The sequence below is a fragment of the Diospyros lotus genome, chromosome 2 (genome assembly GCF_014633365.1).
Source record: "Diospyros lotus cultivar Yz01 chromosome 2, ASM1463336v1, whole genome shotgun sequence".
NCBI classification, from domain to species: Eukaryota; Viridiplantae; Streptophyta; class Magnoliopsida; order Ericales; family Ebenaceae; genus Diospyros; species Diospyros lotus.
Window position 1 is genome coordinate 39,053,125 of NC_068339.1, and position 13,134 is coordinate 39,066,258.

Below are 13,134 nucleotides of genomic sequence, written 5' to 3' on the forward strand. Positions count from 1 at the left end.
ACCAAAGAACCAACACTATATTACTATAATAACAACTAAACTAATATTATTTCATAAAAGCACTACAAGTCTAAACATCAACATGAAGAATCATTTCAAATTCAGGTTTCAAAACAAGAGACAAATTTATAAAATGAAAAGCAAGCAAAATGAGATACAATTTGCAAACATAACAAATCATCGTCGAACATAAAGCATTGTTAAATCATGGTCCGACATAACAAAACAAAGCCTCTATCAAAATCACAAGTAATATTTAAATCATAGTCCATTAGTTTCAAGTCTAATATAACAAAACATTAAGAATGAAATGCCAAATTGCCCATTGTACTTTGGCCCAAGGGCTAAATTGGCCATTGAACCTTAGAATGACCCAAATAAGTCACTGAACTTTCATAAATGGGGCCATGTTTGCCATCCATCGAGTTTTAGTTTTAATGTCGTTAGACACAATCAATGGTTGGCTAACATGGCCCCATTTATGAAAGTTTAATGGCTTATTTGGCGCCCCTAGGCCAAAGTACAACATTGATGGTTGGCTAACATAATCCTCTTTATGAAACTTTAATAGCTTATTTGGCCCATTTTAAAGTTTTGTGGCCAATTTGGCACTTCACCATTTTTTCAAAAAGAAAAATCATTTAAAAAATCTCAAATCATAGTGATTGATTTGTGGAAACGCATACAAAAATTTACAATTCATTTGATTCTGCCCCTTTTTGTACAAGGATGTTGATGATCAAAAGCGTCAATCAGTGCCAACAAAAAACTGGGAAGAAGATTCTTGGAAGGTGCAAAGAGATTCAATTTTATTGGCTAATTGCTTGAATATATTCTTGTGCGAACTAGTTATCTTTTACTCCAAGATCAAAGATTTCTTAACTAACTTAGCAACAATATGATAAAACTCCAGGGAATTTTACTTGTAAGGGTTGACTAGATCATGTGATTCACTACTCAGTGGTTAAATGGCATTCTAAAGTTACTATCTTGATATTTTTCAAGTGCCCATTGCCCATGAACTCTTGACCAGTTTTCTTTCTTGTTGCTAAGTAAAAGTAACTCTTGACTAGTTTTCTTTCTTGTTGCTAAGTAAAAGTAACTCTTGACTAGTTTTTACAAAAAGCCAAACATCATAGCTTACTCTAAACCCTAAATATATATATATAAAAAAAAAAAAAGAATGAAGCAACCCCGTTTATGAAAATTCAGTGACTTATTTGGCCCATTTTAAAGTTTAGTGGCCAATTTGGCACTTCGCCCTTTTAGAAACAATTTTCTCTTTGAAATAAAAGGGGGGCCAAAATGGCTAATATACTTTTGTCCAAGGTCCAAATTGGCCACTGAACTTTAAAATGAGCTCAATAAGTCACCGAACTCTCATAAACGAGGCCACATTAGCCAACCATCAATTATTGATGACATTATAGACTTAAAACGCCAATGGTGTTAAAACAGAAAGTCAATAGTTGGCTAACGTGGCCCGATTATGAAAATTTATTAGCTTACTTGGCCCATTTTAAAGTTCAGTGGCCAATTTGGCCCACGAGCCAAGGTGTAACAGCCAATTTGGCACTTTGCCCAAATATTAATGTAAAGATTGTTTCAAATTTTTTTAAGTTCAAATTACACCCATCTCTCATCAAATCAATCTTCACCAAAATTAAGTTCAAGGTCTTACCACTCATCATGTTCTTGGCTTCAATATTTCATCTTCATCAAAATAGCTTCCTCCTCATCCATGAGCTACAATAGAGTAGACTTAAACCTAGACGATGAGTCAACAATTTTTTTTTTTTTCCAATTCTCCTTTCTCCTTAAATGTTTCTCTCAAGTTCTGGGTTAGGGTTCTATGAGAAGAGGTTATGAGATGACATTTGTGATGACTATTCTAATAGCATTTTATGAGAAGAGGAAGAGGTTATGACATTTGGGTTTATGTTAATAGGTTTTTTTGTTCAAAATTTATATTTAACCCTTTTTGAAATGTCTTCAAGTATTTTTTTCCTTGTTATAATAGAAAACTAATTAATAATCTTAAATAAAACCCACTAGCACCTAGGTGCACAAGGCGCCTATGGTGGAGGCATGTGCCTAATGGAAGGCACCTCACCTAGCCATGCTGAGGCACCCTCTCTCGAGCCTTGTGCCTAGGCTTCTACAACTATGCTTAAGCACCCCTAAATTTTCAATTGACCTCTCTCTCTCTCTCTCTCTCATTTTAACAATTTTTATAGGAGCAAGCCATTATAATCACCTCAAGAATCTAAGTTCCTTACAAAATCAAGAAAACCATGCAAAATACTCCCTCCAACTTAAAAGAACAATTCCATAAAAAACTGAAGATAACACTGTCATAAGGAAAAAATAGAAAGAAAAAAATGCTCAAAAGAAATTGTGTCCATTAAGCATCCATAACCTACTCTCTATTAGTAATAGGCACAACAAAAGAAGTTAACCAACAGCCATATTGACCATGCATAGTACTATCTGAACACTTGTAGCCAAGCATGCTAAAATGACATCAAGAAGCAGCAAAAGAAAATTTCTTATGCTTTTAAAATAATGCACCAGGCCTAAAGATGAATAAAAAAAATATGCATATGGTACTTAATACACTTGGAAAAGGCCTAAGATATAGTCTTATTATTGCAGGAGGATTTAGCGAAGAGATGAGTGTAAATTGCATGTATAGAGTTTATTAAAGACATGCCTCAAAAATGTATATTAGGCCTTGTCAAGTAGATGTTGAGATTTTTCTAATTACAACTAGATTATATTAAGGATGTGCACTGAACTCATACCTCTTTGCTCTTGTGATGGATAAACTCACAAAGCCCATCCAAGAAGAAGTGCATCAGCTTACGGCATTTGTAGAATATTATCTCGGTGGGTGAAACAAAACAATACTTAAATATTAATATTGAATTATGTTAGAACACATTGGAATCCAAAGATTATAAGATGAGCAGGTCAAAATTTGAAAATATAAAATGTAAGTTCAATAAATATGGAAATATGGATCACGTCATAGTGAGATTTGGAAATCAAGTTATTCCAAGAAAAACTCAAATATCTTGAATCAATAGTTGAAAAAGAATGAAAGATCATTGAACATATGCTTATACAATTAATTCATGATAGTTAAAATGGAGAAAAGCATCCAGCATTTTATGAGAATACAAAATTTATTTAAGTTTAAAAGAAAAAATTTCCAGGCAGGTACAAGACTATATTTGTTATATGGCTTAGAAGGTTAGACAGTCAAGTACCAACATGCATAAAATGTGAGTATGATTAAGATGAGAATCTATTATGCATATGCGGCCTACAAGAAAACATAGAATGAAAAATGAAATTATATGTGATAAAGTTGGAGTTGTGCTTATTGAAAATAAGATATGAGAGACAAAATTAAAATGGTTTAAAAATGTGAAAATAAGTCTTATGGGGAGTCTTAGAGAAGATCAAATATTCATAAATGTAATTGAAATAAAGACACTTTGAAAGATGATTCACCAGGCATCTATCATAAATGCAATTGAAATAAAATTCAGATAACAACAAATGTTCATTAATTTACCAAGTCCAAGTGATGAAACTTTTTGAAGAAGCACGTACTACCACCATAAGTGATAATAAAATTTTATCATAAAGGAATTTCCTAATTAAGAAATATTCCTTGCCAAATCATTAATAAGAAACAGTAAAGATTGTGCAATCATTAGAATACCTCCAAAACAATCAGCTAGAAAATTAACAACAAAAAAATGGTTCTATCAGACATTAAAAGTTGCTTAACCAAACTTGAAATAAATCCAAATAACGGCAAACATTCACCTAAAGATGATTTGCTAAACTTATTCATAGCTAACCCAAAGTGGAAATGTAATAAAAATAAATAGGGAGAAATATCCATACCCAACTCATGAAACTTTTGAAGTAGCATCTACGTCCCAAATATGTGACACAATAATTTATCAGAAGGGGGAATACTTAATTAAGATCTTGCCAAAAGTGTACATAGAAATGTGAGTGTCAAGACGCACACACATTTAGTTCAACAAACCGGTATCATTCATTGTTCTTACTTTTTATTATTATTTTTTTCAGTGAGTACTGTGTCCATTTTCAACACATAGACCATACAGAACACCAGCATACTTCTCAAGTGAGCCGCTGAAGAAATTCTCTTTCAACTTCCTGAATGTACAAGATGTGAGCAAGCTATCTGAACCAGCCTGGTGACAAACACCAATTCTCTCAACTTCCAATAATTCCGCAAGCTTGTTCAATCCACCATGAAGGCTATTGCAGAACTTCATGAGATGCTTAATGTCATAAATGACAGGAAAGTACATATTGATCAGAGCAAAGAAACCAGCTTGAGTCTCGGGCAAATTTTGACAAGTCAATAACTTAAGCAAGTACCCAAAATCATAACCGCTGTGGAACGTGACCCAATAAACACTATCATTCAAGACTATGCCAGACGACATTAATAGCTCCCCGAAGCGCTTTGCATCAATACCCCTCTCATTGTGTCTGTTGAAATCAATTCCACTCTGGCGTAAAAGCTCAATCGAGTCGTTTGCATAAACATCCTCGTTAACATTGAACTCGCGGAAATTGAACTGCCAAATGCAACACTTGTCAGTGCCACAGGTCGGCAAATTCCCTTGCTCATCGGAAAAGGTAAGGCCTAACTGAATCAATTTCAACATATCTACGTTGTCCTTCAAAGTCTGGTAATGATAATCGCTATTGTTCTTGAAGCTACCCACGGGACGCAGAACAATCCCCGGGAACTCCGTGTCCATGGCAACATACGGGAAATTGTCGACAATTTCCCGAATCAAAGCAAACTCTTCCTCCAGATTGTCATTCCAAACCTCCCGGATTTGAATCGGATCGCTTTTAGGCAAAAGCGGCATCTCTAGAAACACACGGAGCCGCTTTGACGACGACGACGACGACAACAACAACAACAACAACGACAACAATCCGATTATCGACGGAAGCACTAAGACCGTGACGAACCTGTTACGATGATACTTCCTGATCCGGGCAAGATCTGCATACAACGAAGCCACGAAACTGAGTTACATACGAATCAACAAACCCCGCGATTTTAAATTCATCGAAAGGGGAAAAAGAAAAATAAAAAACACAATTAGAGATGGATCAGCGACGAAAGACACTGATTCTTACCAAGAAATATCAAATGGCAAAGCTTTGCATTGGAGGCTCAATGGTGAATGGGTCGAACATATAGACAAAGAATTGACGATAGAGAGAGAGAGAGAGAAAGGTCGGTCTACGTAGGGCGGAGGCGAAGATTAGGGTTTCGACCTGTTGTGTTGGTGCCAATATTATAAAGCGGCCGATTTAAAAGAATTTTGGTTTGGCTCATTTTTGTTTATAATATATATATATATATATATATTTTGCGTGGTCAAATGACATGCACTCAATCCACCCTCCCCTTCATCCATCACTTCCACTCCTATCCTATCCTATAATTCTCATCTATTCTACTATTATTATTATTATTATATTTTTATTAATTTCTTTATCAAATTTATTATAATATTTTTTTTTGTATAAATCAAAGTAATTATTAACAGACTATTTATTTTTATAATTATTATCGCTCTTCATCATTATTATTTAGTTCAAATTTTATTAGTTATGTCAACGGATATCTTAAATACACTTGCTAAGAAGAAGATATAAATATATTTTATTTTTAATTAAGTTATATTATTATCATAATAAATTATAATACTAGTAATATGTTAATATAATTATATTAAAATATTATATTAACTTGCAACATAATATGGTATAATTTTAATAAAAACAAACTAAACTCAAATTAATAAATTTATCAAAAATTTTAATTAAAATCAATTAAACTTTATAAATTTATAGAAATGTTTTTTATATTCCTTAACTCATATCACCAGAGTATAACTCATCTATGCTACAATCTTGAAGAATTAATATTGGTGCAACCTTAGGGTTTTCATAGGGTTTTTATGATATATTAAAATGATGGATATATTTGGTCAAGTGTTACTCATGTTACAATTTTAGTATTGTAGTGGCCAAAAAAAATACCACGACAATAGAATATGTAAAGAATGAAAGCTAGAGTCGAGGTAGAGCGAGGTCCGAGAATCCAAGAAGGTTCGAGACCATTGCGCCAGATCACCACTACGCGGGCTTGTCTGAAAAGGTAAGGTCGAGCCCCATTTTTTCCACGTCGCTTCTTTGAGTTCGTCCGACACAAGGAATCTAGGTTAGACTTGGGATCTTTCTTGAAATTACCACCGATCGTTCCAAGTTTGTCGAGAAATTTTGCACCGAATCTACCGAGGAGTCAAGGTTAGCTCGTAAGCTTAGCACCAGACTCAGTCAAGGGATCCAGGTTAGCCTGCAAGCATAGCATCGAAACACATCCGGGAATCTAGGCGAGTCCGAGGTCTTAGCACCAGATTGCAATTCATCGAACCAGACCTCTTAGGATGTGGGCTTACCTTTATCCTTGCTGGCCTATTGCTGCTATACTAGGTAGTTCTGCTATTTTTTCACGTTGTGCTCAAGTCGTGATACCTGCACTAGATCTTATAGCAAACACAAAGAGTATTATCCATGAAATAATTTATGGGGTTAGGCGTACCTCATTTACTTTCAAGAATTCCTTGTTGGGAATATTAAAGGCATGCATATGTGCTGGATGGGATAGCCACCTCAATATTTTGTTTTGACGGTTCGGCATGCCTTGCCTACGTCCGTAACGAGAGAATGCCCATATCTTCATTGCTTGATTTTCCTTCCCAAACATGTCCATCACAAAGTATCTGGGTTCAGTCCAAGGTCTCCTACCGAACTTCTATTGGATGTTCCAAGTTTGCCATGAGGCTTAGCACCGGATCAACCAAGGAGTTAAGATTGGCATACGTGCCTAGCCCTAAACTCACGCAAGGGATCCAGGTTAGCTTGCGGGCATGGCATCAGAATGCGTCCAAGAGTATAAGAAGGACCGAGCCATCGCACTTGATCATAAATGAGTAGGCCTGCTTGGGTAGGTCGCATGCGGTCCCATTGGGTCTTTTTCGGGCTTGTCCGACGCAAGGGATCTAGGTTAGACCTATCACTTCCCACTGAATTATCACTGGTTGTTCCAAGTTTGTCGGGAGGCTTAACACCGGATCTGCCAAGGAGTTAAGGTTAGCTCATACGCTTAGCACTAGACTCAGGCAAGGGATCCAGGTTAGCCTGCCGACATGACATCGGAACGTACCCAGGATTCCAGGAAGGTACACGGTCTTAGCACCAGATTACCGTTTGTCAGGCCAAACCTTTCAAGACTTGAACTTTTCCTTACCAAAACTGATATGTCTTGGCTGAGTTTGGGGGTATCACTGCCCATCCTAATTTCTTGCCCTAGTTCCTGCATCACATTTCATAATAGCTATACATATATACATATATGCATGATGTACAGGGAATTTACATGATTTGGCTTATGAGATTGCCATCATTCATAGGAATACAAAAGGAATATATTCTTTTATTCATTTTGGAAATGTTACAGTGTATGACAAAACTTTAAAAGGAAAATACAATTTATCACAAAATGATGAGGTACTCTTCGAAATGTATCGCCCCTGACATTCTGCCCGTTGCCTCTCTTAGCAACATCAGTAACATGCGTGCTTCAGGTCTCGACACTTCGTGACTATGTAAGGCCTTTCCTGGGTCGACCAAAACTTCTCTTCTCTTCTTTCTTAGCGTGCTCGTGATAGCCATTTTTCAAAACACCAAGTCCCGCTCTTGGAATGTTCGAGGGTGAACTTTCTCATTGCAAAGATTACCGCTTTGGTGGGATTTAGTCAACAAGACCCTTGATGATTTCAATGGGAACGACGAAGGAGCAATCCTAAGGAATCATTAAATTTCTTTTGTTCCTTCAGAGAATATCTGATTGATTACCCCAGTAGCCTTCTCTTCCATGACTAACTCCGAATAACTTCTCTTTTCAGCTGGACCTTTCTCTTTCTTTTCTCGCTAAGAGGATTCCCTATATATCTTCATCTGTGCAGCACATTTGTTGTCTTGGGCAAGCATGCTTGCAAGGAAGGGAGTTCGTGAGCGAGTTAGGATGCTTCTCCCTAGATGCTTGAGGATTATGATAAGGATGGCGAAGAGACCATCACCTACCTTCTTGTGACGCTAGCACCCTGCTCACCTAGGATCCGTCGTGGATTTCCTTGCCATACTTTTGCCTACCGAGATTGCACGGGTTCACTCCCGAGTGGTTCAATTGTTCTTTTCTTGGGATTGTTCGACGTATCATCCTTTCTCTGGTTGTCCTTATTTCAATTGCCTTTATCACCATGGTCGTGCTAAAGTGGTTGTTCTTCACGCGCTGGTTTTCGCCCACATCCTTGGTCACGTCGTGGCCTTGACTGGGTAAATTCAGACTGATCTGATTTCTTTCGGCTAGTCAATTACTCAATTTGATTTCGTTTCGTTCATGGCGCACTTCAGATATCTCTTATCAATTTCTCGCTGCTCGAACTGAGGGTGCTTAAAGGGTTGAGAATACTCGAAGTCTCCATTTTCCCGAAACGTCTGTTGGCCTGAACGATCAAATTTATTAGGAAGATTGCTGGCCAGGAATGGGTTTTTCATGTCTACCCATAGGTTGAGAGCTTCTGTAGTAGCGTTCTTAGAGCGATTGAAATACTGTCTCAGGTAAAACAGCTCTTCTTGAAACTACCTTCATAACTTATGTTGAGAACTATGGTTGTGCTACAATCTGCGATGGCACCGGCAATCTGATTCGGAGTTTGATAGGCAACAGTATGGTTGCTAAAGCAAATAGTCACGAACGGCTGAGAGTTAACACTGATTGATGCATCGATACTATAATGTTTCACCACTTTTTCATGTCTTCCATGCTGAAAGGCTTCGTTTCCTTTATCCTTGTGGTGTAAAAGTTCACAACTTATTATAGCAAATAGAATTGATAACTCCTCATTACTGCTTCCATACTTTGCCTCAGGGGATCTCAATAGCTTTTGCTTCTTCCAAAAAATCTTGAACCACCTTAGGCCTTCCCAACTTGAGGTAGGGCTTGGATATCCAACGCCAAGACCGCAACCCTATGACGAATCTATCGTATTTGGGTCCATAATCAACTTTATTGTTATCACCCACGGCCATAGAGAAATTCTCTTTGGCCTAGACGAGGGTTCGCTCATAGAGTCGAATCACCTGTTCATACCTCTGAAGCGGAAGACAAGATCCTCACTTCAAAGGTTCTATATTGGACCGCCCATGGTGGTCTAGCAACCATCGCATACCTTAAGTTGACTCTTATTTCCTTCATGGAGTCGTATCTTTGGCATGTCCTTCTTCAGATGACGATTTTTCATACCCTCTTGAGCTTCTCTAGTATCCCGTCCTTAGCTGCATACTCGTAGGGGAATACTCAAATGACATCGGCTCGGGCTTCTTAAAGACCCTCAATGTGCTGGTATAGGCAATGACAACTCGAAAGAAAGGATCATGATTCTCTTGCTTGCAATAATGATGAGTTGCCTCTAACAATGATCATGATTCTCTTGCTTGCATTGCGATCTTTCTTTGATTCCCCGCGTTTACTGGGTAAAACAGTTGCTGATGCCCGATTAGGGACTAGGGAGTAACCGCGGTCACTAAAGGACCTCGTTTTGGGACTGTTGAAGGTTTTTGGAAATCCACATGCGATCTCTAACAACTTCATACTAAGGAACCCACTCGACGAGCAAGCCTCCCAGACGGGGTGTGCTGGTTCTTCTTGTATTACCCAACTGATATTTGACGCTTGGCACACTTGGCTGTCTTCCTCATAGATTTTAGCTTCTTATCTGTTTTCCATAGACGACGCCAATTGTAGTGGCCAGAAAAAATACCACAACAATAGAATTTGTAGAGAGGGAAAGCTGGAGTCGAGGCAGAGCGAGGTCGACAACTGACAGGGAGTCTACCAGTAGAGATATGCGTCAAGTGGCTCGATCCTCGATGCATTGACCGGGGTCTTAATTAGACCTCTAAGAGTACCTTCGGTATCGCTCGGGATTGACTTTAGGTGTGCTCGAGACATATCTGCGTTCATAAGCACAAGTTAGAAGGCACGCGGGGATTCCTCATCCGCGTATGCCCTTCGATGCTTAAGTCAGTACTAGTAAGAAAGCAACTCAATAGACAAGTGAAGCATGCTATTATCGAATAGGGAACAATTATACCTTTCCTATCGAGAGAGGGTCGATCATGATACTGTCACGGGGTACCGGGGATGGACCTGCACGCTAGTGGCATTCAGACCGGCTTAGAAGAAATCCCTCCCGAAGAGCCAGACAATTTAGGGGGCTCTCCGAGAGGTGGGCCTCAGGCGGGCTGCCGAAGTAGGGTCTTACTCTCTAAGGGACTTACTCGGACACAACTCCAAGCTGTGTGAGAGATGTCTCGGTGTGAGACTTACTTGACCACTATTTCTTTAAGGACACATCGCATTCTATGTACACAAACATATCATATTATATTCTATAGGCATGCCATATGTGAGATAATATAAACATCATATATATATATATATCATCTAATATCATATACATTATCTCATGACCACGTCCCTGGCTAAAGCCACATGCCCACATATACATATATACACATATACTCTACGCATTACATATCAACCTTAGCTTATACATCTCTGGCCATCACGTGAGCATTTACATACTATACATATATACATTATGGTTGCAGGGGAAAAACAAAGAGAGAGAGATGAAGAGACTTTCTCTCTCTCGAGTAGAAACCTTCCTGAGATGTGGCTTCCCGCAAGAACCAGCCACCAGCGAGAGGGAAGGAACACCAAGAGGAGCTTCTTTTCTAAGAGAGAGGCTGGAACGGAACCTCTCAGGAAGAAGGCTTCCAAAGAGGAAACCTGCGGAGAGGCTTTGAGCCTCTCCGAGAGAACACCGTCACTACCACTAATGAAGGCTGCCGAAAGAGCTGCGAAGAGGCCTTGACCGAGGGCTCCATGGAGAGAGCTTGCCACGGGCAGCGCCGAGAGACGCCATTGCAGGCGCATGCTGCGAGGCGGAGGATTTTCGGAATACTGTCGCGAGAGAGGGAGAGAACACAGCCGAGGAAGACGATTCTCTTAAAGAGGGAGAAAACCTCTCAGAGAGAAAATCGCTTCTCTCCGAGAGGGAAGAAGGCAGAGAGCAAGAGAGGGAAAAAGAGTGCGGGAGAGATGATGAACAATGGCCTCTCCTCTTTATATAGGCCCTCCCCAACTTTGCTTAATTACATTTTCCCCCCTTAACTTTCATATTACTCATTTGCTCTCCAATTTGAATAATTTCTTTACCGTTCGACCACGATTTCTTCTAAAGATTGAAACCCGGGCTTGGGACCACTTTTGGGGATTCACTCACCTAAGGGATTCACTCACCTAAGCCAAATGATCAAAATACCCCTAGGTGGCTAATGATTGAACTACCCCTAGGTGCCAAAATGACCAAAACACTCTTAAGTGAACGCTCGGGAATTCTATGGCACAACAAGTATAACTAAGGGTATATGTGGTATAAAGTATGCGAATTTATGATATAATGTAAGGAAATATATTTATGTTATAATAAAAAGATATTTTTCGTATAACGTACACTACAAGAATTCCGGGATTTAGCGACGGAATATTTCCGTCGCTAAATCCAAAATTCCGTTGCAAAATATCTTTAGCGATGGATTAGCGACATAAACTGTTCGTTGCTAAATTTTCTTTGGGACGGATTCGTCGCTATTTTAGCGATGTCTTAGCGACGAAAATATTTTTGTCGCTAACTGTATTTTTTTAAAAAAAATTTAAATTATTATTTTTTATTAGAGACGGAATATTCCGTCGCTAATTAAAAAATAATAATTTTTTTATTTTTTTTTAAATTCTGCGACGGAAATATCCGTCGCAATTTTTTTAAAAAAAGAAATTCTTCTTTTTAGCGACGGACTATTCCGTCGCTATATTTTAGATTTTTTTTATGAAATTTATAATATTTTAAATTTTTTATTAAATTAACTATATCGACAAAAATTTTCCGTCGCTATTAGTTTAGAATTTTTTTATTCAATTAATATAGCGACGGAAGTTTCTGTCGCTAATATTTTTCGAATTTTTTTTAAAATTAATTATAGTGACGGAAAATGCCGTCGCTACGAATTTTTTTAAATTTTATTAAATTAATTATAGCGACAGAATTTTTCGTCGCTGAAGTAAATTAAAAAATATATTAAAAATTTATTGCGACGGAATTATTCGGTCGCAATATATTAATTTTTTTTTCAAATTTTAGTGACACAATTTTTTTCCGTCGCTAAAAGTTATACATTTTTTAATTTTATTTTAATTTAATTATTTAATTTTAAAATTTATTTATAATTATTTATTAAACAAATTATATAAAAATTCTAAAATTTATATTTATAATATAAAAATTAATATTCAAACAAGATACTAATAATTGTCTATTACATGCTAATATAATTGTCTGTTACATACCAATCGTTACATAAAAATAACTGCAAAAACTAATCATCTAAATCATCATCAACATTAGGTGAGTCAGGTTGATGAGTCGATTGTGGCTGAGAAGAAGAAGGAACAATACCACGAGTAGATGCAGTAAGTTGTTCAATCAAAAATCGCATCTCAAGCATCTATCGTCGAACATCGCTCAGCTCATGAGCCTGCGAATTAATCTGCTCCGCCTGCGAATTTATCCGCTCTGCTTGTGAATTTATCTGCTCCGCTTGCGAATTTATCTGCTCTGACTGCACTTTTAATTTCTTTGTCATTTCTTGTATAACTGGGTTTTCATTAAGACCAGATGAGACAGAGGATGAGCTGCCAACGTCAGAAAATTTTGATTGGGATAAAGATCCCGTGTCGTAAATCCTCTTCTTCTTATTTTTTCCCCCAGCAGCCTGGATGAATATCTGATCGCAATCTGGCTGCTGAGGCTCCTCAGACCCTTCATTTGGTTGAATTGCTTGCTCTAGCAACTATCCATACAT

At 37.8% G+C, this 13,134-nt stretch overlaps 1 protein-coding gene across 1 annotated transcript; it reads right to left on the minus strand.

Moving 5' to 3' along the window:
* Window positions 1–3,976: 3,976 nt before the first annotated feature.
* LOC127795966 (probable CCR4-associated factor 1 homolog 7) lies at window positions 3,977–5,377 on the minus strand. The gene is made up of 2 exons (XM_052327960.1): window positions 5,212–5,377; window positions 3,977–5,074 (listed from the first exon to the last, which is right to left on the minus strand). Exon 2 carries the CDS (start codon window positions 4,932–4,934, stop codon window positions 4,110–4,112), a length of 825 nt encoding a protein of 274 aa, XP_052183920.1. The 5' UTR covers window positions 4,935–5,074; window positions 5,212–5,377; the 3' UTR covers window positions 3,977–4,109.
* Window positions 5,378–13,134: the final 7,757 nt, after the last annotated feature.